At 41.4% G+C, this 26,221-nt stretch overlaps 1 protein-coding gene across 5 annotated transcripts in view; it reads right to left on the bottom strand.

Annotated features, from left to right (window-relative positions):
- The window catches only part of rxraa (retinoid X receptor, alpha a), a 110,594-nt gene that overhangs the window by 71,304 nt on the left and 13,069 nt on the right, over nucleotides 1–26,221 (bottom strand). For 4 of the 5 annotated variants that reach the window (XM_038734627.1, XM_038734630.1, XM_038734629.1 and 1 more), the window contains exons 2-3: nucleotides 20,435–20,507; nucleotides 11,207–11,320 (exon numbers count right to left, since the gene is read on the bottom strand). In XM_038734627.1, coding sequence (XP_038590555.1) covers nucleotides 11,207–11,320; nucleotides 20,435–20,465 — 145 coding nt within the window. In that variant the 5' untranslated portion in view covers nucleotides 20,466–20,507. The remainder of the gene's footprint in view (nucleotides 1–11,206; nucleotides 11,321–20,434; nucleotides 20,508–26,221) is intronic. The other variant, XM_038734628.1, reaches the window with a different exon arrangement.

Raw genomic sequence — 26,221 nt, 5'->3', positions numbered from 1 at the left:
TTATATACATTCTATATGTAAAATGTATTACACAAAAGTATGTGACACATTATATCTTGTTATTGAAAGCTACTATACAGTGTTGACGTTTGTGTTTACAGAAATAAAGATAACCGTCAGAAAAAAATGGATATATCCACAAGTTGTGTAAGGTTTTATGAAAATCTATATCTCTGTTTGTAATTCTGCTGACATACACAACACTGGTTGCGGTCAACCTGGTTACACATTAGGTAACGTTCTGAGAGATAAAAGATCAATCAGACACTTTCCCAGGCATTAAAGAGGGCCAAAGTCAACTTGTCGTCTCTCTTCTTCAGATAGTATCAGCATCTTCAGTGATAACTCATGATAACAAAACCGATAACAAAAAGCTGTAAAGCTGTGGAATAGGGTACTTTTCAGGTTACGATGATTATGTAACCTACAGCACTGGTGTGCTTGAGCATTAATGTTTGCACTCCCACATACTAAATGAATATGCAAGCAGGTATTGAGAGGTAAATCAACAATGCTTAATTATCACATAACACCAACACCAAGCACCCTCAGTGATAATAAGCTGTTTTTCCATAAGCTCTAAATGATCTTTTAACCCCTATGATCTTTGGCAGGCTGATGGAAGGCAGACAAACACAGTAATTCCCTGTTGTAATAAGCATACTGATGTCAACAGACACTGTCCTCTATGTGTTCTTCAGTTCACGTTATTCACATGTGTGCATCTGTAGACGCATTAACAACATCTCGGTGTCTCTCTCTGTTTATACATGTGCATTTGACACTTCATACGGTCTGTCTGCTCGTCTCGTTTCAATCGCACGCCCTGACATTGAGCAAAGTCTAAATAATGGAACTGGCGGTGCGTTGGTGTCGGGTGAAACACTGCCACCACAAAACTAAACCGTCTGTTGTGTAATCATCAGGCTCATACACACGTGCCCTGCCTGTGTATCACAATACATGGAACAGATGGCAGGGAGGGTGTTTAATAAACAACAAATACATGCTCATAATCGGCTCGGGTTACAGGCAGCTGCTGCTGCTCATTTTGCCTTTGACATAGATGTTCTATAAAATCGCACCTTGACAAACTCAAAGTATAAAAAGGAGGGTGGAAAACAAATCACAGAGCAGGAGTCAAACAAGTTATTTTCTGGGGTTTGAACAGTCACTCACCTGGGTGGTATATGCTAAATCTAAAACGGTATCAAGCACAGCTGGCAGGAAAGAGATAAAGAGCACATAGCCTTTTAAATACAATACATATACAGCATGTACACAGGTGCATGCATACATGCATTTGAGCACAAAGACACAACCACCACCTACACACACACACACGCGCGCACAAATGCAATGTTACAAAATGACGTTGTTTCCACGGCAGAGGAGAACTTTATGACGAGCTTTAACAGTTATGGACTAAATGTTCCAGGGACTTTAGATGGTTTCATAATATTTAGTGCAAAACTGTCACGTAAATGATTAACTCCCTCCTAGGCGAGCCTCCTGCTCTCTCACGGGGAAACAAGCATTATATTTGAGAAGTGATAGCTAGCAAACTATTTGGAATTTTTGCTCTATAAATGACCTAAATTACTGATTCAATATCAAAATCAGTGACTTTCTGTTTATCAGCTCGTTGATTGATCATTTCAGCAATAGTTAAATGCCAGTCAGCACATGGTACTGGGACCTACTCTGATCGACTTTTTATGTTTGAAGTCCTTGTTTTTATCAATTTATTTCACATCGTGCTGCCCCTCTAGTCACCTCAAAGGTTCTGAACCACAAAATCTTATCAGTATGATTCATAAAGGTCTGACTTACTGAACCACACTGCCCAAACTGTCTGATAAACAACAACCAGATATGTCGCATTTTGACTTTGACTTTGCACCACCCCCCTCCCCCCAATGCAATATCTCACTGTCTCCACCACCCTCTCCGGATATTACTATCTCTTTCCCCCATCCTCATTTCAAAGTCATGACACCACTGCTGCACAACCATGTTAGTCAATTAGCTCAATGTCATTGACTGTAATGGACTTGTGGATATGATGCCCCTGTGGCGTTTGGTGCGCTCTTTCACATAGGCTCTACTCCATCACACAGTACCATTGACTTAGCCGCCTGCATGGGCAGACACTAAAGGTCAACTTTCTGCAACAGTTCCCCCACCAACGCCCCAGGTCTCCCTACACCCTGCGCCTATGGAGGGTGGGCAAGAGTATGGCTGGATTAAAGGATAATTCAATGTAAACAGTTTTTTACAACCCATGTCTTACTTTCGTAGATTTGTTATTATTACACTGTACTCACACCGTACTCACCAAGTCACTTGATGATCCGGTTTTTAACAAACCCCTAGGTTAGTCAAACTTTTTTGTAAGAGAAAATGAAGGAAAATTATTCACCAAACGGTCCATCACAAACATCCATCCCAGTTTACATTTCAATCAGGTATTATCACCAACATTTTGGGTGTGCTCACATTTCATTTCACCTCCAAGTGGCTTGGATAATCTAGCTAAACTATTGGCTTATTTCCAACCTGTATAATCTTACTGCTTTTTGTTCTAGTGATGTCACCATTTGATCTCAGCAATTACTCTGGTGAGTGCAACATCATCGTAAAGGCTAGAAATGATGACCAAAATGATGCCATTAACACCCAAGTAGTAATAAACTGATAAACCTTAGTTAAGACTTTGAGACTCACTGCTTCGCAATTGTTGCCCTGTTTGTTTGGTAAAACAGGGGCTAAAGCTTTAGTGTCGCCACAGCGGCTACAGTCTGCTCCTCCAGGGCCACCAGCTTCTCAGACCAACACTGAGTCCCGACAAGATATTTCCATTAGCCACTGCCCTACTCTCACTCCCACTGGCTTTCTCCATGGACCTCAAACAGTGGCTCTTTAAGGAGAAAGCATGTGGGACTTGCAAACATCCCCCAACACACACAACTTCCACCTCTCACATCCCAGCATGTACTGGTCTGCATTAGCACACTTGGGTGGGCCTGTTGCTGTGCAGCAGAGACATGTGACATTGAGAGGTCAGGGCTCTGCAACTCTGCCTCCCCCCACCATCCTCATGCACACATCTTCAGCAGACCTCTTTGACCATTCGTCCTCTACCCTGTCCTTGCTTCCTGGTCTTCCCTTTGCAGAAGCGCAAGGGCGGAGCCTGTGTGAGCCGGGGCGGCAGGTGCTACGTTTCTGACCTTCCACTTCATGAAATCGGCTTCGGTGACATTCGGATCAAGCGCTCGATTGCGCTACCTCTCCCTCCCCCCATCGCCAGGCTGGCTATAATGCCAAGCGTGTCGAATCACTTTAGCATCAAAATACCAAAGCCGCCCCCCATCCCTGACTGTCTGGCTCTCTCTCCCCTCCCCTGATTCACCTCCTCCGGGGCGGAGGGAGCGCGCACACAATCTGTAGCTGCCGCTGCCCTGCAAATTCCCATCGACGAGGACAGAGGCAACTGACCATAGTGAGTAGAGGAACAGCCAGAACCGCCGCTGACAGCATCAAGCTCCCAGTCTACTCTAAAAGGACACCTGAGCTCCCTTACCACCTACTTAACACACAGGCCAGTGAACAAACAAGAAGTCAACTGAGACGGACACGCAGAAACTCTGCTCTAACATTGTGGTGAATCTCATTACAGTTTAGAGGGAGACAACGTAATAAAGGAAAATAAGAAAGTCTAATGCCATGTCATAAAGCATTGAGACCCGTCCAAAATGCAAAAGTGACATCACAAGTTACTAAAGCCAAGAAAAATGTTCCAGCATTCTTGTCTTGTTGTTCTTCATAGTTACCAAAGCAGCGTCGGATGTTGCAAGCAAAGCAAAACAACCAGGAAACGCATGGTTCCGAGTGAAAATAAGTCTTGATAAATAAATCACAGCAATTGGCCTCTTCCTTTGGTCTGGCCTTGTCCAAATATCTGGCCCTGCTGCTGTTAGCTAAATCCAGATGTTCAACATTTTGGATTCTCCATCATTTTAGTGAAAAGAAGGAAAAACAAAAGAGGCACGGTGACTGACGGCATTTTTCAAGATCCTATCTTACTTTGTACTCTTGCTCTTCATCACGTTCATCGATCACAGCACATATGGCGGTTTTGTTGTAATTGGGAGTAAATCATTTATTTTCTCCATTTTATTTTCAGGATTTATCCCTGCCTGCTGTGTACTTTTCTGGACACAAAGAACACACTTCTTACTGTTTGTTTGCATGTTGGACTAACTGTTCTTTTGCAAATTGTTGCACACATGCAATTCTTTCATATCTCAAACCTCCAATGTTTATGTGTGGTTAGAGGCCAGTGTGCTTCAACACTTAGTCAGCCTCGCTGATATAAACATGGCACTCAGGATCAGGTTTAAGCAGTCAAGAAAGCCTGAGCTGCAGTCTCTGATGTGTCTATCAGTTGGCTGTAGCAGATCAGAATCAGGACTAAGATTTCTGGGTTAAGGTGTACATATTCATTTGTATTCATGCCATTCATTAATTTGCCCATATATTTCAGTGGCATACCCAATGTGCTTTACTCTGATTAACATACTCTTCTGTGTTAGGCAACATGGGGCCTGAAGAATAAGAACTTGCTTATTCATGTTTAATTGATGTTAATCATAAATGCAGGGTTTCTTTTTCTTTCCTTTCCTGTTGCCTCACACACTTTACTGCAAACCACATTCAACGGGTCAGGATCAACTCCGAGGAGAGCTGGAATCTGTGGCAGTGAGAAATTTCACCTCATCTGCGTATTTCGCCTCTGAGAGAATACATTATCGACAAGCTAAATATAACGACGAATGCGGCAGTAAAAAAATTTAAAACAAAAACGGCTGCTTTCTGCTTGAAACAAAGAGCTCTCTCTGATTTGAAAAGGAAAAGGAACAATGGATACATTTGTATTCTGCTCAAAAATTCATTAGGCATTCAATTATGCTATACTCCTGATAATTAAAATTGAAATGTTGTTTCTTTTGCACTACCGTGAATTTAAACACACACTGATAGCCTTCGAGAATTTGAGCTCAGTTAAAAATGCCACTAGTTCCACTCTCAACTCTCAGCGCTACCACCCCACGATAACATTGTGGAGATGACAATGACTGTATGATAGCAGGGATACGACCACTTCCTGTCTGTCCCCCCGTGTCCCTGCTCGCCTTGCTCTCCGCTGAGTTTGAGCTGTAACAATGAGATAGCATTTCACTCAGATGGTGCTGCCGGGGGATTATGGGCTCAGAGAGTTATCAAAGGCTTAGTCGCTCTGATTTCTAGTGACCCGCCGTGGATGGCTGCCGTCACTCTGTGCCAGCATCGAGACCTCTCTCTCTGCAGATGCATCCTAGCTGCTGCTGCCATGGCAGCTGGCCACCAGGGGCCATGTCACTTGGGGGAATCCAACTGGCAGACATGATGGACAGGTATTATGAGTATTCAGCGAATCCCCAAAATTCGTAAAGCTGCACTATTTTCATAACAACAATGGAACACTTGACTATGTTTGATATTAAATGTGTTGCTCCTTTATTTATTTATTGTTTATTTGAGAAGGTACATTGATTAACATTCAAACAATGTATACATTTACCCAAGTTAGCAACACGCTTGTTTTCATCAGCAGTCCCTTTGCCTGATGTTGGTAGTCATCCTCAAATAATAATTCTAATACAACACAATATAATATACAGTAGTTATAAATTAGTTTGTGTTAAAAAGCAAGGAGTAGATGTCAGTTATCTGTGATGGTCCACTGCTGCTGCTTGAAACCTGCATCACTGTTTACAGTGTTGGATTTCGATGAGCCATTAGTGTCAAACACACAGAAAATATTCACCAGTGTGTATAATTCCCTCTAGCTCTTTCCGCCATTTTAGCGTCTTTCTGCTATCATTGTTTTGGTTTTACAGCTCCCACCTTTACGGTAGTGGTGTGACCTCACAGCTCTCATGAACCTTGTTTGCAGACTCACGAGAAGGCAGTTTTCAGCAGATTCAGCTCTGCTAAGGCCACTGTACCTACCAGTACCAAAAAAAATTAGCAACTAGCTTGTGAACACAGTGGAGCATCTAGCAGCTTAGAGGCAGATATTTCCCTCAGGAGTAGGTGTCCAAAAACCGATATAAGAGTAGAGTAAACATGAGACTTCATGTTTAATCATGTGGCCAGAAACAAACTGTTTACTAACATGTTCACCATATCAACTTTACGTAATGATGTGTCATCTATGTTCACAGCTGTTGGCCAAAATATATAATCAAAAATGTTCTGGCCTTTTGGTTTACATTATATTAAATTTGTTATTTCTTACACATGTATGTGATTTTTTTTTTAAATTAACATCTGACAACAGCTGTGAAGTTTTGTTAATAAGTTGAGAAATTAAATTTTATTAATTAGGTGGCAGATTTATGATTGTTCTCATGTTTACGTTTAGGGCGCCAGGACAGGCATTAAAATCCTCCTCCCGGTAATATCAATTCATTGGATTAAATTCCTGCTTCCCAACCTCTTTCGTTTTTAGAACAAATGTATAAATATCAGGGACCTAAAAGCATTTTTTATACAAGCTGCATGAGGAGTTTGTGTATCTAGGGAGCCAGCAAAAATATATCTCACAGTATCCGATAAGCTTAATATAAATTAAAACAGCCAATTAACTGAGCAGTTTGGCAGTTCTTATCCCAGTTATGACAAACCCCAGGCTTCTGGCCTAAAGGAACCCCTCCACCATTAAGAAAAGGCAGAGTGTAGCTGGCTTCTGCTTAAGATGAGTCTGGATAGCTGGAGTTTGTGTATTAAAAATAACCTGTAGTGTGTGTGTCCTGAATGAATGGAGGCCAGGGCCCATAATCAGCAGCTTGGCGTCCTCCGGCCTCTCAGGCTCCTGACCTAACAGGAAGCAGCCAGCGAGAGCACTGATTCTGGCCAGCCAATTAGAGCACATGGAGCACGGAGAACACACAGGCTAACGAGCTCCCTCTCTGTGACCCTGCTCACCTCTGCAGGACCCCGCGATGGGAAATATGAGGAGCCGGGAGCCACTTTAACTCCACGCCTTCCAAACACCCCCTAACCTCTCTATTTAGCCCCATTCGTCTCCCCACCCCAACCTCTAGTCTCGAATCCTGCTGTGTGACCACAAGGTCTACAAACAAATGCTACCTCTCTCCAGAGGCCCACCACATGCCTCTTTACTGCTCCACTGATGCTAAAAAGCACCACACAGAAACACACACATTCCTTGCATGGGGCTGGAGCTGTGTCACTTGCATTTCCCTGTAGTTTACTCTGGCCTGGTTCTAGGTGGAGAGGCAATGGAGCCTCTTTCCAAGTACTCTGAATAGTAAATGGGCTCCAAATTAATTGGCAGGATTTATGAGTCAGAGAGATAATTCTCAGGCACTGTAATGAAGTGGGACTGCCGTGAACACTAATTTTCTTTGGCTTTGGCCATAATTGCTGGTTATTTAAACAAAACACCATCAATAAAGAGTGATGAATCAAAAGTTAACAGCACACCTGGTAGGTAAATCTCAACAGGTAGTGAGAAACTAAGGGGGACAGACAGATGATGTTGGTGTATTTCTGGCACACCACTCAGCCACAGCCAAAGCTAAGGAAATAAAAAAAAAGAGGGGGGAGCCAGTAATAATTATCTACGTCCAAACTCCCACCCCCTTTCCTCTCCAGGCAGAATTGGTCCTGCCATTTGGACCCTCCAAACACGGACCATATGTGGGTTCAGCTTTGGCAATCAGAGTACATTGTGGAGCAGGCGGCTGAGTTCATCAGGAAAAAATTAGCCCGCCGCTCTGCAGGCCTCGCTCCCATTGGCCAGTCACGCGGCCCGCTCCGTTTGAGGGCACCCCAGACATTCCTGCGGATAATCTTTTCCATTCCTCTGCTCAGCTCGGTGAGGACAGACCAAATCACAGCACAAGGCCTGCATTGTGAGGGCCTTTTCAAAAAGCCCTGTTCTCAATGCTGTCTCTCTTTTATGTGTTCCCTCTCTCCCACCTCATACACCACAATTCCAAAAAAAGAAAATAAAAATGTTTTTCCCATCATGACTCCTTTTTCTCAAAAAAAAAACCCAACACATTTTTTTAAATGGTCCTGTGGAAATGCGAGGTCCCGAACACTACGTTTCTCACAGTCCCGTTCTCACAGTGCCTTTCCAGTAAGAGTTTGTTTTTGAAAAGCCCAAACAATGTGAAACCACTGAAACCGGAGCCTGGCCACATCAGTGTGCGGCCTGGAGTTCAGCAGATCGCTGCTGAATACGGCTCCCCGGGTGAGGCTCGCAAACCTTCCCAGAAAGCTCCTGCTTGGTCACTGCTATATGCCTCGCACCTCCCACAGCAGCTTGTCATTGTGGCCGTAGTCGGGCGGCTGGAACGTTGAGATTGGAGGACAATCACACGATCTGGTGGATTTATAGTAACACGTTCCATAATTAGAGCCATGATTATTATAGGGTCTATAAACTTTAGACTCCAGAGCGGCTATCCAACCTCTGCTGCGATGACTTAACACTTACTTCACTTTTTCTAGAAGTACACTCTGCTCTTGGCTGCTCAGGGAGCATTTAACACACCACTGAAGTGGTTTAACATCTCCTGTAGTGAAAAAGCAACAACACAAAAAATAGTACAATCCACCTTTTTCCCTCCTCCTCTCCACTCCATTTGCCCCTGAATCTGACGCAGACAAAATAATCTAATGTGACTCGTATCCTAGTGTGCTACAGGTCTTAAAATAGCCACAACACAAAGAAGGAAAACCTTTGACATATTTCAGCAAGGCTACACTTCTAATCCAGATGCTCCTAATTGTTCAGGAAACACGTCCACCCATACTGCAGGCTGTGACAGTAAAAAATGTTGCAATCAATCAAGATAGCGCTGTAAAATACACAAAGATGGGGGTGAGGTTGGTGGAAAAACTTTGCACCTCACCGATCATGCTGAAACTTGTCCATGAAAAAGTATTTGCCTGTGAAAGAGAGGGTAGTGGGTTCTCATCTTGCCTCCACCGAGACAATTAAAGAATCCTTGATCTTAAAAATAAGATAACTGGATTTACGTTGTCCATTTGCTTTTAAGAGGACAAAAAACACAGTGAGACAGAACCGTTTCTTCATGAGATTAACATTAGACAAACACAGTGTCAAGATGTCTCTTCTGATTTCAGTGTCCTGTTGTGGACTTTCACTTTTCAGCTACAAAACGGTCCATGTAACAACCAGGCAACATTAACCACAGCTGCTTACACTGTCGGGGAATAAAATATGATGTAACATTACACTATCCATTCACATTTCCATTCCTATTTTAAAGAATGACTTCTTTTGAAGTTATTAAGGACGACCATGTAGCTGGCTCTAGAGGGCAAAGCTTTCACTATAATAACAAAAATTATAAAGAAATTAAGAAATATCTGTATACATGGTTTTGATAAGTATAATCATATTGGTAAATTTGATAGTATAATTTTTAAATGCCTTACTGGCAGATCTAATGGAATGCTTTCAATTATGGAAGACCTCCAGGCAGATTTGACGCAGACTAATAAGAAAGAAACTGGATTCTCTCTTTGCTTATCAAATTCATACTTGACTATACTGACTAGCTATCTAGAACTTGGTGGTGTTAGCAGTCCTAAAGAGGAACAGGAACATCTTTGCTTAAAGAACGTAAGTATTTTAATACCTTTTCTTGAATTTTAACATTAAAGTGTTTTCCCTAACTTGTCCTGGTTTGGACTGACTGATTTAATAATATTTACTTGTACCTTAAAGTAAAGGTTTTTTTTAATATGTCCTTACTCGTTCCTGGGTTGGCTTGCAGTTTATCCTGTTGTTCCCCCGTTTTCCAAAAGCACCCGACACATTTTTGATCTACAGTTGAATATACAGAGCAACTACTCATCTTTGTTTCTATTTACCTATTTAATGAACCACTACAATTAAATCAAGCAAACCGGAGTCTGATTATTTTGTAGAGCAGCGCAAAATGGAACAAAGACCCAAAACATTGAGCTGATTCAAAACAAGACAAAAGAGAAAAAGCACTTGGTTTCTATTAGGGAATGTCTGTATTCAAAACAAAACAAAATAGGCATGGGAAGATATTCTATATGTAAAGCTTTGCTTCAAGACATCTTTTCAGAACTCTGAACATTACATAAGCCAGGACGTACTTCCACTTCTTCCATGTACCATGAGCGTGTAATTCAAGGATAGAAATTCAAAAGTATCTAACTTTAAAGTCAAACAGTTGCTCTTGTGGAGCTGTTTATATGTTTATGTGATTTTGTCTAGCCAAACGAGTCATGCTTTCCTCACATGACAGCATTGACACTGCGGAAGGAGCAAGCCCTGAGGATGGAGTGATGAATGTATCAGCATTAACCCTATCTTCTGCACTTCTATGTCCCCTATTCATTGGCAACATACCAGTCAGTTTAGGGAGGCGGCATGGGGCCGAGCTAAGAGCGCCTCTGTTAACTTGTCCATCACTGGGGCGCCACATGAAAAGACACCATTAAGCATAAAAACCAGACTGAACGCTGCCTCCAAAAAGGCCCCACAGCCATACCTCTGACCGGAGGCGGTGTTGTGTGTATGTGTGTTTGAGCGGCAGAAACAAGCAATCCTTCCCTACATATGACAAAACCAGTTAAAACTAATTATCATCGAAACTCCAATCAGATCTTAATAAAAGCCTTTCTATGTGGTCAGAAAGGGTTTTTCAATAAAGATAATATTGTTAATTTTGTTAAAGACAGAACGCACAAAAATAGAGCTTTAGTTGTATCAGGTTCAATTTAGATCATTATTAGAACTACATACTGGTCTCTCAAAAAATATTATTTTGATCTGCCTTTGATGTCTTGAAAGCAGATTCAATTAAATGAGATGAGATGCTATTTTGGATGATTAGACAATTTCAATGTGCATCAGGTCATGAGGCACACTATAAAAATAACAGGCTCCTCATTTTTCTTTTCTAACCTGCAACTGATGAGCCGCAACTTTGATAAGAATAGTCCATAACAACAGTTGGATTTCTCATCTGGCAGTTCACTGAAGTGCATTTCCCTACATTTTATCCAAGAACAGACAAGTACCCATGTCACAACAGAACTGTTTGTTTGCAGTCAGTGTTACCTGAAGATAGGCGACGCTGGTGGAGGGGACACATGCCACTGAAACAGGAACAAGCCTCTCCTGAGCGACCTCGCTGCATGGGCGGAGCCAACGAGCACTGGGGCTTCAGGAACCCTGCAATGAAAGAGACGCAGAAAAATAAGAAACAGAAAGAAAGCATAAAGAAGAAATAGAATAAAAAGAAATAGCTTTTAGTAGATAAACTGGACTCTTCTGAGTACACAACAATGGTATAACAAAAGCTGACTCCCGCTGAAAAAGACAAATACCAAAATTGAGATTTTTCTTTTATGGGCTCTTTGTTTCAGGCTCATGAGGTGAAGACTGAATGAGTCAAAAAAATGTATTCCCACCAGCACCGTGCCACTAACGGACCCAGCCAACCTCTCACATTTACAGCTCTGTGGCTGGCTGGCCCTCACTCTAACCTCCTCACCAGTGGCACCACACCAGACGGAGCCTGCAGAATACTGGGTGAGGCTGGCCTGGAGGAAGGCAAAAAAAGCTTTTGGGGCCGGGGTTAGCAGCTCGGTGTGGGCAAAATGCCAGATTAGGCCGAGGTGCCTCGAGGGTCTGGACGAAGCCGTCTTACTGTCTGTCTCTGGGTCAAGGAGGTCATTTTCAATAGGGAAGTCATTATCTGGCACAATGAAGCAACTGAGTATGCTGCCCCTCCTCCGGACCAGCATTCACCCATCACCGACATTATCCAGAAAAGAGGAAGAGCAACAAATAAACCTACAGTAGAGTAGATTGCCAAAAATATAAATATTTTGCAGAATTTTTTGTTGAATTACTGTTCTCTAATATTCAAACCTGGAGGAGAGTAGATACAAGAGAAAGTTGGAGCCAGATCCATAAATCAAACAATAACTTACAGATACCTGCCAAACTCTGACCTTGTAGCACAAACCCAAACCCTAATGACCTTTTGAAATTACCTAAAAATCCCTTAAATACAGTAGTCTCTAAGTGGCATATGAGTGGCATTTCATTTCATGATTGACAGTGCAGCCTCTAATCAAAGTGGAAACTTCTGTGTGAACTTCTCTCTGTCGAAGGAGGCTTCGCTCTGTCTTTATCGACTGGGTAGCTCATGCAGATCTCATTGGCATCGGCAGACCTCAGCAAATCCAGACTTTATTCATTCCTCATGAGGACCTTTAGATTTCCAGCGAGCATCAAGAGCCCCCCACACCCCCGTCACTGTGTTCTGCGCCCAATAAAGCGCCTTTATTGCCACCATGAAAAACATGTCACTCCGGATGAGCTCAGAGAATGACATTTAAAACAGGCAAAGGGATATTGAATTAGTTCCCCATGATAAGCTGTCTGGGATGCTTGATGCTTTGTGCTTATAAGGGTATGCAAGTGTGAGCGTGTGCCATGTGCATGCGCTTGTGCAGTTATGTGGATATGTGAGGAAGGGGGGTCTTGCATCCGATGCATTCTTCAAAGCTTTGATTGGTATTACGGATGAAGCAAGTCTGGACCAGCAAGGGCAAACACAGACAGACTGAGATCATCCTGCATACTGTGAATTAAATAAAACAGACGAGGAGGGCATTTTGACTGTCTCATTAAACTAGAAGTAAACATGTTTCTCCTCGTGCACTTGATCTCATTGTTTGCTCAGCACAATAACGCTATTGTTGTAGTGAGATGTTGGAAAATGTCTGAAAACAAGAGCAGTGACTCCAAAACACAGTTTCATGGGTATCGTTAAGAGTAAAGGCATGTTGGAAGGGCTTGAGTAGAATGTGAAGACAATTTATGTTGGTGAATCTAACTAATAACAGCTTGTGTGTGTGTGTGTGTGTGTGTGTGTGTGTGTGTGTGTGTGATTAATTTCTCAATAATTTCAGTGTGATTTTGCAACATTTGGAGATATCTGTCTTTAACCAACACAAATACAAGAGCTTGCGATGAGGATGTTGATGCTTAGGTTAAATATTGCATCATGCATACAAATGATATTTGTTACCATCAAAGCACTGAGAATTTACAAGAAGAAAAACTCAATAGCAAAAGAGTTGTATACTTTCACTGTGAACTGCTTTCTACCAAAGTACTTCCCCTACTTGAGTGTCTCAATGCAGAAGGAAATGTACAGTACAGTTCTCATGGATGGAGGAGAAAAAATAATCTTGGAAGAAGCTTATAAAATTTTAATTCTAAAATGTCTTGCTCCATCAAATACAATCAGCCACATTCTCCCCATCTTTGCCAAATGACTAAATTCTCCAGGAAAACAGCACATTCCTGGTTGTGCAAAGGGGTTGAAGGGCAAACAATGACACATGGTGTAGAGCTCTGAGCAATGTCACTGAACATTAAGGTATCAACATATGAGCCCTGACTCCTAGTCAAGTTGGTCTTTTCCAAAATCAGGAGTAAACTAAGCAGACAGCAGGCCCTCCCCACCCCTAAAAAACAGCGCAACACTGCAAGCCATCCCCTAGAATAATGTTCCCACGGGACAGAGTAATGCTAAAGAATGGTGTTCAAGCACTTGGAATTTTACACACAGAGCTAGAAAATGGAAGAATTGACTCTGACCCTGAACAAGATCCCTGAAAAAGAATACTTATCCTTTGCTCCTTTCAATATAAATACACAGATCTATACATTACGTAAAACTTTGGTCATCAAAGTTTTGACCAAAGAGAAATCAAATAAATACAGAATGGATCAAACATTCAGTTATATGGCAGTTGTAAAAACATTTGAAAAACTATGGATTTGTGAAGCACGTACATGTCTCATTCCTGTTGGCATCATGAATCATTTTCAGTGAAGGGCTTTACTCTTCAGGCCTTGAAGGAAATGATGAAAGTGTGGCAGTAGCTCGGACGTGTATGTGCAGGTTCAGGATCTGCTGTCATGAGTGCTAAGTTTGGTGCATGTCTTGTCATTAAATCACGCTGCATCAATGTGTCCTGGCCCATATATTTTAGAAGGACCTTCATTACAGAAATGTTTGATCTTGCTCTCTTCACGTCTAAGCAGCAAGGAGCTCATTGGCTTTAATAAATGTATGATCCAATCTTCGGGGGACAAGTTCAAACATTCCACCCGCTAGCAGCCAATCAGCATTATCCTTACCAGCGATCATGGGGGATCAGAGCAATGTAAACACGCTGGGGGTTTCCTCATTAAAGATGGTCTGCTAATGAAATTGCATCAAGCATTTGCAACCTTGTGCTAATGAAGGCAAGCCTTTGAGATGTTCCGCTAATGAAAGAGAGGTTTTTATTGATATAAGGCTAATAAAAGAAAGGCTTGATGACAAGGTTCTAATGAAACAAAGGTATGTACATTTGCCATTATATCAAAACTCACTGATAAGAGCAGCAGCTGAAGTATTTTTAATTAACGGATGATTCTCATTTATCACAGATACATCAGTGGAAGTGCTTCCAGACTTTACACAACCCCGGAAACTCAAGTCTTTTGAATGGAATACATTCAAGCATTTATGAGAGTTTAAGGAATTGCAGCCGAGCCCTCTTTAAAGCGTAACGATTGTTCGTGTCCTGTGTTGCCAGGGTGATCAAGCCCAAGGTCAAAGTTCATTGGGCCCTTAATGCATCTCCCAGGTGCAATAAAAAAAAAAAAGCCTTTCCCACGTGGGACTCCAGGGGATAAGGTCCGGGTACAGCGTGCAGAAGGACAGAGCAGAAGAGGAGCCATCAATCCTGAATACCATTCACCTTCAGCGGTATTCTACAGCATGCTTCAAAGTTCCACATGAGGAAAAGAAAACCTGTGTAAGACAGACCAAGTTCTACAACGCCTCCCCTCTACAACGGCCCTGAAGACTCAAGTGTGTTCATGAAATGTTTGCCCACATGTCCTCGAGATGTCTATTTTATTTTCTCTGTCCTCAACATGCTATTATGTGTGGGACAGAAGTCTTAACTTTGAATGAACGATGAATTATGAAACTGAGTATTAATAAAATGACTATAAGAATACAGTACATTAAATCATTTTGAAGAACTCCCCTTGAGTTCAGGGAACTTGTGATGGGCATTTTTCTCTATTTTCTATTATGTTATTTGACTAAATGATTAATTGCAAAATTCAGAAATGAGTCAGTATTGAAAAGAATCGTTAGTTAATCATCACAATGTCAATGCCTTCTGCAAGTGTGTCTAACACATTCAACAACAGTTTGTGTTATGTGCTGTTTTCCTATAAATGAAAGGCATCAAGTATGACAGTTAATGATCCTCTAATGTTTGATTATCCCTAAAGAGAGCTTATCCCATGCACTGTCTACACCAACAATTACCACTCTAACGAGGGCCTGAAACAACTCTACCTTTTTTCATCATTTCAGTGAGCTCTCTGTGAGGAGCTACAAGACACTTCAGGACCCATCAGCTGATAATCAAACATTTCTCTTCAGAGCGCCACATTCCTCTCTGATCCCGATCATCAGCACAGAAAGCATCCAACCTGCTCCTGAGCATATCTGCTCCATCAGCAAACTGTCTTGCCACCCCCCCTTTAGATGATATCCATTTGAAGGGGAAAAGCTACATTTAAACATGCTTTTAAGCTCTTATTTATCTCATCCAGAACAGAGCAGATCTATCACGACAACAAAGCAAATCTAAAGATTTCTGGAGGCAATACCAGTAGATGCTGATTATACTTATTATATTTGATAGAAACATAGCTTTGACATATTTTACACACATGTAAATCCTTGTTATTGTTTCTACATGTTTATCTGGATTAATTATTTCAGTTTAAGAAACACAACCTTGGGTTGAAATTCCACCCTAAGTTAGACCCCATCAGTGAGACTCTGAGATTCCCTGAGCAACCAAACCAGACATAGAACAGGTCAATGGGAGCAGGTGAACTGAATTACTTGCTTTGTTTTTTTACACTGGAGAAAACGAAGATTCAAGAAGAAGCATGCCAGCATTCCAGCAGCAAGAGAGGCGTGAAGTGTAACAAAACAGTGTCGGTGTCTAGTGTGACCCGTCCTGCCGGCACCGCCATTTTACACAGATGTCGATTCAGCACTGTTACTACCTCCGCTGCCGGTTTAAAGGCAGAATGACAATGACCTCTCCCCGTCCCCACCCTATTCCGTGTTCGTTCATTTTACAGAGAACAGTGAGGTGAAATAATGGCACATCATTTTCACCTTGAACAGGATATTAAAGTGGCTTGTTTGTAGAGAAACTAAATGCTAGCCCGCTTTTCAGTACAGCTACAGATTCTTTAGAGCCATAATTTGCTGAGCCTTGGATGAATTAGGGCAACACCAGTCACCTGAGGGCTTCTTTTAGCCCTAAGGAACGGGTTGACATAATCTCCAACAACAGATACCCATGAAGACCTTGGCTGGTAGACATAACTCTCAGGTTCAGCCACAACAAACCAAATCACTTGCAGCAAAACTTCCTTTAACAAAATGACTAGGAGGTTGATGGTATAAGTAGTCTTCACTTAACTGGAAAACAAAAGTGACTAAAATCTGCAACCTGCATTTGTTTCTTGAGTTGTGAGTCACAAAAATCAACCGCCATTGAGGTCTGGACTGGCAATAAAAAGTTAACTGGACAGCTTTATTGAATGACTTATTAAGCCACTGTGTTTTGCAAGACCTAAACTGAGGTGCTTTTAAAATGAACAAGAGCACCTTTCTATAACGGCTCCTTCAAAAAAAAAAAAAAAATTAAGTCTGCACTTTCACACAGTCTCAGGATAATGAAAGTGGCAGTTGCCCTGGTGTGTCATTTGACGCTGCAAGGCATCTGTAGAAAAGGTAGAACTGACAAAGATGACCTTTGTAAAACCGTAATGTTAGGACTGATTATTAAGCAGCACATGTCTATGTACAAATGGGCTTTTACTTTGGGCAACTTTTTTTCCCCACTTACACAATAACTTAACAAGCTTAAAATTAAAATTTAATTGTGATTCCACTTATTTGAATATATATATATTAATTAAAATAAAATGGTATGATAACAGGTCTCATAGATAGAAACAGAGAAAAAACTGCATTGTAATATTGTTCCACACACCATCACCTCAACACTACTTTGTCTGTCAGTAGTGCTCTTGCTCTTGTTGACATGGGGGTTGTGACTATTCTCACAGAGTCAGACATAATTCTGTCACTTTGTGAACAAACGTCTGGAGCCAACTATTTGAAATTGTGGTTGTGGTTGCGGCAAAATCAGCCACTGACAAATCTCCGCCCAGAGGCTTCCTTCCAATTCTGTTGCAATGTTTGGTGTGAATAGCCAACCCCACAAGTCACGGGATTGGTTGATCTTAACTTTTTCTCCACACACACTTTTATGCCAAAACCAAACTTGAGTGCTTCCAGACATACAGTACACCTGCATTCATAACGGTAGGGTAATGAAAAAAGTATTGATGAGGATGATTCAATACTGAATGACAGATGGATGCATTTTGACTGTGACTCAATTTCTCAAAGTCTCTTAGGTTCACCTTTCCCACGGAGATGTACTGCCTTCTCTCAAAGCATTGTATAAAACATTACACAGTGCCGGGGTTAAGCTTAGATGACACCAAAGCAGCGGTCCTTGGTAATTTATAACAGTCGTTTATCTCACTTGCTGTGACGTGATGAAGCCAAAGGCAGTCCACTGGTGTGCAGCTACAGACAGACAGACAGATGAGGGGTGGGGGGGAGGTAAAATAGTGTGGTAATTGAGGTTAGAGTGGAAGAAAAGAAGGGGCCAGTTCAAAGACTGCTTGTGCACGTCAGAACTTTTCTCCGGGGCAAACAGGGGCCTCACTGCAGCTCAACAGCCAGAGCAGCTCCTTAGGCAAACGGCTCTAATCAAATTTGTGTGATTGGAGTCAGAAAAAGCTGCGGGGGTAAAAGAGGCTCCTTTCACCCGGGAACGGACACAAGGAAGCATTTAAAAAAATCTATTATCCTTCTGCTGATCTTTACAGTAGCTGCTCACATGATGGAGTAGCTGCCCACGGCAGCAGCCCTTGGCACAGCGCACACTGGCCCTTTCTCAGCTGTGAAATATCACCACCAGAAAGGCAGCAATAAAACTTTGTTTTGCTTCCTCTAATGCGGCGAGTGGAAATTCATCCAATAATTTGTAGGATTCACCCTGGATTGCACTGCTTCAATATAGCGTCAAAACTGCTATTTTTAGCCTTGATTAATGATTGCAATTGGATACGGTTCTGGCCTTAGTTCATGGCCCCCATATTCCTTGATCGCAGCTGACATTTTGGAGTGATCAGAGAATTACCTCTAGCAAGTGATGTTAAAATAAAGCTTGGCTTCACAGTATGGAGATTAATACTCTGTGCGCCGGGAGGGGGGGGGTTCTCATGCACCACTAACAGTGCAGAAGTGCTCCGAGGCAGAAAGTGAGGTGTGGTGCAGTGTAGCGACCTGTGCCCCACTCGCTGCCCGCCTGAGTCCTGGTGGAAGGTCCCAGAGCACGCTTCCTGTTAGCCCGCTAAATTGACGCCACAAGCCCACGCTCTCATCTCTACAGGAGCACAGGCTCTCCCATTAACCTCCTCCTGCCGCCTCAGCCTAGTACATCTTGAATCCACATACTGCGGATGTAAACATGTATAAACACCCAAGGACAAAACAGAAGGAAGGACTTGCTACCACCCACGTCACCTGTTATTCTCAGAAAAACAATTTGTTCTATAACTCTGACCCAGATTCACCAATCAAGGTCGATGCATGCTAAAGTCAAGACTTGCATGAACATTTGCTCATTCTGCCTTTGTTGGTTTAAGGCCACTGCCTCATTCAAGCCAGCATGGCACATTTACAAACACCTAAATTCGGGCCCACTCGGCTACACTGAAAAGTCTAGTCTATCCAAATCTTGTGTTACTTTTTATTTAAGCTATGTTTCCTCTTATGGAAGAAATGCAAGACTTTTACCTGTACTTTTGTATATAATATTCAAAATATCTGTAACGAAAATAAAAAGTAATTCCTGTATGTTTTTAGACACTGATTAATGATGAAGATGGTAATAAAGCTGCGTTTTAAAAGCATGATTAAAAGACAGCCACACATATCATGGGAAACAGTGTGTTTGAGCTCGCTATGTGAAACATATTTATACAAAGTCGTACATAATTCAAAACCTGAAACAAAAACATCTGGAGCCACAGCTGCTCTGCACTCAAAACCAGAATGACAATAAAAACACTGAAATTTATAATAGAGAAGAATAAGAATTACGCAAGACAGACCACTTGCAGGAGTTTTATAAACAAGGATTAAGTGCACTGTTTGGCTAAAATACCTCTTTAAGTTGGAGGCATTAAATATGAATAGGGTATTTTTAAACCAGCAATGTTGATTCCTGCCTGTTGCCTGTAAAACTCCATTAGGGAGTAGAGACCAGAAGGAAAAAATATTAAAATAATCCTTTCCAGGATTTCAAATCTGCAGTAAATTGGTTGTAAAGTGCACACCTTTTCAGATTCAGTATCAGGACGTGACACTGAGCCAGGCTGGACTGGGAAAGACTTGGACAGGAAAATGGTGCTTACAGAGCAAAGTCAAGTTTTGGAATGAAGAGTTTGGGCCAAGATAATGAAAGGAGACAACAGGGCTCGCTCACTGAGTTAAAAAAAGAGTGCATCAACGTTTCAGGTCACATATTAATGACATGGCTTAAGACTGCTGTGCCTTGAGAAGGAGCTGTTTTTCATACTTACTCTTGACACTTAAAAATAAACATACTTTGACCCAGCATCTCCCAGCAAGCCATTTGTGACGGAAAGGCAAGACATTAGTTTTATTTTCTTTTTTACTATGTGCTGTATTTATTTGGCCAGTGTGTTAGAGACTGTAGAAAGGTTCTTAAAATACAAATACGTGAGCAATGAGTTTAGACTATCCATAAACATGTTGTTTAAATCCTTCTTCAGCAAAGACTTAAGAAGCTCCAGGAAAGTTCTGGCTAAGGATCTTAATTTGTTCTTTGGCTCTTTATGCATGTTATATATATATTTAAAAAAATTACTCTTAAATGGGCCAATCTTGCAAAAAGGTTCATGATAAAAGACATTCATAAATGTTATCTTACCTTGGAAAATTCGACAGGAGTGATTGTACAAGAATAATTATTGTAATCTTTTAACCCGTACAATGCCAATAATGCCAATTATTCCTTCTCAATGATAATGTTGCTGTCCAGCTATGAGTTGTAATAATAATACCTTGCATATAGTACCACTGTAAGTGATTCATGATGTGTTCAGTGCTTCGGATCTGGTGCCACAGTTCAGTGTTCTGGATTCAGAGAAAAAAAAAATAAAAAAAGAAGTGACATTTTCAATATAATTTGTTTATGAAAAGCAACTGCACACCGAGCAAAATCAAAAGGTTCTTTTCACAAAGCCTTGACTCTGAAAGACCGAGGCTACATTATAAATTTGTCTTTGCACAAAGATAACAGCGTGTAATAGCCTATAAACCGCTTGTTATGGCGACACACACAATAGTTTGTACAGATACATTACAAACAACAAAATGTGTAAAATCAGCGACATGTAAAGTGTACAGTGCTCACTGGGAGAGTGAGACAGCTGAGGCAGAGGCTTCTTATGGGTTACTGTATTATTCCAAAGCCTGTGATCTCTTGTGCTCTTCAGGAATGGATACATGCCATGCATTCCAAGAGGCGACCAAATTGTTACACTTGAGACTGTGCCCAGCAGGCTGCAGCTGCTCTTGCAGGGACATCAAGCTATTTACCTAGCCTATCTGTTTTACTATATATCCTCTTCTTAGATTCACCAAAAATGCATGCTTTGCAAAGCACACTAATGCATACGTACATACATTATTATACTACATACATATTTACCCCCCCAATTCTTTGTGACATATTAAAATGGAGATAATTTGCCTGATGCCATTCAGAGTTTATCAAACTGCAGGTGGCTGTAGGAAGTGGCACGGAGCCCCAAACACACAACGGTGAGGAAGTACTCTTAAAAGCAAACACACATTAAAACTTTAAGGACTGGAAGATTTCTTCCTCTCCTCGGATTCAAGAACGGACATTCCTTCCAACACACAATATTATAGTTTGAGCCCTAATTACCATTTGGTGGGTTATTCACATGAACAGCATTCCTCAAACAAAGTAAAATAAAAAGGGACACTGTGAAGTTTAAGTACACTATCAAATCATTCATGTTACTAATATGCTATATTACTATGTAATATATTACATATTTCTAACTCTGACTCTGACAGGGTGAGATTCAAATCACAGGAAGCGATTTTAAATTTAAAAAAAACTTAACAAGTTAAACAAGTTAACAGACTGAAATGTGTTGGCTCACAGAGTGTAAGGACACCAAACAAAGACAAGGAGAAAAGAAAACCCAAATACAAAAAATTCTATGAGATTCCCCACAAAGCTGCTTACTGAAAACAGAAATACAAGGGTGCTAGCAAAAGTAAAATCTGACCTCCTCAATATTCAGCATTCGGTTACGCTGAAATGATTCTGCGTAGGACCTAACTGTCTTGTGGGTAAAAATCTTCAGGAACTCAAGGATGACGAGATTACTCGTGACTTCCGTTATAACCCACATTCTGCTGTGACACCAGCAGTCATTCTATAAGTGATTGTCACTTATCATCTTTAGTTTTGAAATTGGTTTCTATTCAGTACATGATCAAGGACAGAGTTATTGGCCACACAGAGATATTAACACACCAGGAGGAAAAGACAAATCCTTGAAAAAACGGAACAGATATACAGGCAGCAAACAACCGGGAGATGAATGGAGAGGGAAAGAAGAGGGAGAAATGAGAGGGAAAGAGGTATAGTGGAAGAACAGGAGTGCAAAGCAATGCTTAGAGAGTGTGGGAGAAAGAGAGAGAGAAAGAGAATGAAAAGAGAGAAAACGAGGAGAGACAGGCAGAGGGAGGAAGAAAAAACTAGGTCAAGTCACATGACTGGGATTGACTGCAGGCAGGATTAAATATCCTACAGCATGTGGTCATTTACACAACAAATGTAGTTTTCATTTTATAAATTATTTCTCTTCCATGGGGGACGAGGCTCGGCATAGCGAGTGTGATGCTACACCATATTCTGCTTGGAAGCGAGGCCTTTCAGCGAGCACAAAGACTCATGCGAGCCGTTCCCTCCGAGACAGGAAACAAAGCGAGAGCCCGAGATAGCATGAAAATGATCATAACAGAAGGGAACACAGTTCCAGTGTGGGATAGCTCCATTGTGACAGGCTAATGGCTGTATCATACACTGTCCATTATCCCGAGTATAAGCAAAGGACAGTGAATTGTTAAAAAAAACTGTCACATATTTCAACTTCTTACAAAGTGACAGCGGAAGTCTGAACAGTTGGACGGCATGACTATATTTTCTGATATCACGCTATTTGAAATGCAAAACACACAAAAGAAATGAACTAATGTTTAATGCAATGAACTGTGTTCAGCTGCTGTGCATCACATGAGACAGAAGTCCTCAGATGTGGAATTGTTCATTTGAACAGACGTTTGCAAGACAATAACACAATACGTTGATATCGTCACAACAGGATTCCACTCAAGCTATAATTGCCATTTTGTAGCAGATTTTTTTTCTTTCAATTCAAAACCTCAAAGTATGTTTTTTAATGTAATTTTAAAGCTTTATGAGAAAATCAAACACTAGCAATAGTGCCACCCCTGTGCCGAGTTGTCTGATGCCTTGCAATTGCAAATGACAGTGGATCAATAAGCACATGCAGGAGGGGTCACACTGCTGCAATCATTTCACTTTCAAACACAACCATGTGTTACTTCTTTTGTGCAGAAACACAACTTTGTAAAAGTATACTGTCCCATACACAATAGATGCAAATATTGTGACGAGTCTTAAGGTTAGCTAAATGCTTAGTGACATCCTGTGAAGGAGTCAACTACAACCAAATTTAAAAAAAAAAACAAAAAAAAAACAATGCTTTCAAATGTGACTCGGACTGATGCACCCTTACTGTGAGTCAAAACCTGTCTGAGAGGAATATCAAATAAATGACTGAGATGCACGTGCAGTATAATGCAGGGTGACACATCATAAATGTGAGATGCAAAATGCCACTGTTACCCCATCAAGCCCTCCTCCTGCCGCCCACTCTGTTCCACTGAAAGAGGAAACTGCCAATCAAGCAAAGGGACTACAGGGTAAGCTGGACATAAACTCAGTCAATCCCCTGGAGCCCTGCCTTTGGAATATCAATCATTCATTCACATATGTGGTCAGCTGAGACCGAGAGACACATACAGAAAATGTATAGATCTACATGTGTTTGTGTGTGTGTGTGTGTGTGTGTGTGTGTGATTGTAAGAGAGAGAGAGAGCTGGGGCACAGGACTGTAATCTGTCGCCAGCTACTCATAGTTTCAATAAGTGAGCCCTAACTGGAGATTCCCCACCGGATCTGAGCCAATCAGTGTGGTGTTATGACACTGACGACCTAGACCAACACGTGACTCTCTTCTCCAATCAGTCTGACCCTAGGGCTTTCAGGGGTCACGGGGCCGAACACAGTGCATTTAGATCAGAGTGTTTTAGAGTGCAGATAAACCAGACAGCTGCTGCAATGAAGATAAGATTAGAGCTGCACGACATATAAATCCTTTGGTATATATTATGTATAGTATTTGCTTACGTGAATAGAGTGATGGGAACTTAATGATGCCTTTTTTTAAGTCTCCATTAAAACTGTATGTCATTATTAAGCATCATATGTCAAAGTCTTATGACTGGATTTTAAAATGGCTCAATTTTAAGATGTAATCATTCCAGGTTAAATAAAAGAAATGTTGTTTAAAAATACAGAATATTATTTACCGTACAATATCTTCTCTATCTTCTAAATCTGACCATTTTCTTGCCTCAGATGTAAACAACAATTTGACTTGGTACTCATTATTTATTTATGTGAAGTTTTACTGTGTAGACCAGGAGCGAGAGCACAAGCCCTCGGGTGCATACAAATCTAATAACTACAGCAATAAGAATCAGGTTTAATTTGATCCTGTTGCGAGGTCCATGTCAAGAGGTTAGGCCCCTTTTGAGGGCTTGAAGCGTACTCCTCCTACTGAAATGTCATCGATGACATCACTGCACGTCTACCTGCAGACGCGGCAAGATGCAATGAGCCAGCGGAGCATCCGGCTACTCCAAAAATACTAAATCTGCCCTCCAGGGTAAAAACTCTTATCTCAAATAACAATTACTGACCAAGAGAGACAGACCGTCAGATCGGCTTAGAGCTGAGCAATGGTGGCCCCTTTCAAAAAGAAGGGTCCAAAACAGCAAAGTTAATTTGGATCAAGGGACAGGCAAGTGGACGAGCCAGCGCAAGGTCATTCTGCAGGGCCGCACAGAGATGTCTGCATGCAAAATAAGCTCAAGGCACAGGGAAAATGCTTCCCAGTGCAGCTCGGCGCAGAGGTTGTGTGTATTACATGACCCTCGGGCTGTCATAATTTCAACTGTCATATTCTGATTTTAGCACAAAGCCTGGCAGGGATATACCTCTTTCTAAGAATGTCGTCCTGCATGCGTTTGTGTTGACTTGTGCCCATGTACATTCATCTCTGTGTTGGTCTTTGTATCTAATAGGGCTGAAACAATGAATCCATTAGTTAGAAAATGAATCATCAACAATTTTAATAATCAAATAATTGTTATCAGGAAAAAATTCTAAATATTTTCAGACAATAATTTAACACTTTTCCATTTTGTATATAGATGTACAGTATATCTTTGTGTTTTACAGTGTTGGTTGGACAAAAAGAAGACATTTGAAGACATCACCTTAAGCTCCGCACTATAATGGCTTTTTTAAAAAAACAATTAACCAGTTAATAAAAAAATATAATCAAGAGATTAACTGAAAATCATCATATTCAATTTTTACAGTTTCTATGAAAAAAAGGTATATAAGGTGCTATATATATTTCACCAGGGTTTTGTTTTCATCCATTGTTGTGCTCCATCCTTTAAGAGGGCAGGAATAAACTGGAACAGCGAAAGAGAAAATGTGGAGAAAACGCAAGTAAACTGCTAATGCACAAGATCATTAAAACAAAAATAATTAATAATATAATAATTTTTTCCTTTGATTTTCACTTTTTTTTTAAACTCTGACTAAACCAAACAATACTTATACCCCTTCTTACATGCCAACACATATAGACGCAATTCACCTGCACAAATACCAGCGCACACCCTTGTACAGATAAACAGCCCCACACCGCTCTGTGTACATAATCTAACATCACAGGCACATACAGTAGACTGTATCATCAACATCAGCATTCCTAGAAAGGAGTGCAACTTGTCAGCTCAGCCAGGCAGAAAGATGTAGGCCAACTGCAAAGCAACACGGGGGGAAAAAAATCAGCTCACTGTATTCATGAAGAGAGAGATGATTGATCAGCTGAAACAGGAGGTTTGCTGCCTACTCTGATAACCAGACAATGAAGTAAATGTTTGGTATTTATGCTCGACAAATAATGTTCAATCGATAAAGAAATAAGTTGATTTATTTGCTTATCAGTTCTAACTGCATCATATTCCTTGGATTTCTCATCTTTTCTTGTTTCTCTTGTTCACTGTCATCTATCCTTTCCTGAAAGTATACCCCCCCCACACCCCATCTCTTTCTCAACCTGTCCTCCCCTTTCTCTCACTCCCCTCACCTCCTCCATCTGATCACTGCCCGACTCCTGCCTGTGTGTACTTCAGCTCTCAGGGGGCCGCGGCATCAGTAAGCCCATCAGACGGAGGCCGTGATGCATCTCTTTTGATCAGCACAGTCGCCACATTAGCATGTAGCTCTGCGCTCTCCTGCCCTCCCCTCCGCTCTGAGTTAGCTACCTGCCTGTCAGCGCCGACTGATCCACAAGGAGCATCACCCAGGTAAGACAGGAGGCGCTCGGAGCTCATCTGAATCGTAACAGCTAATGATC

The sequence above is a fragment of the Micropterus salmoides genome, unplaced genomic scaffold, assembly GCF_014851395.1.
Source record: "Micropterus salmoides isolate LMB-PRFRI ecotype aquatic unplaced genomic scaffold, ASM1485139v1 Ms_hic_scaffold_20, whole genome shotgun sequence".
Lineage (NCBI taxonomy): Eukaryota > Metazoa > Chordata > Actinopteri > Centrarchiformes > Centrarchidae > Micropterus > Micropterus salmoides.
This window is presented reverse-complemented; position numbering and strand designations above follow the sequence as displayed.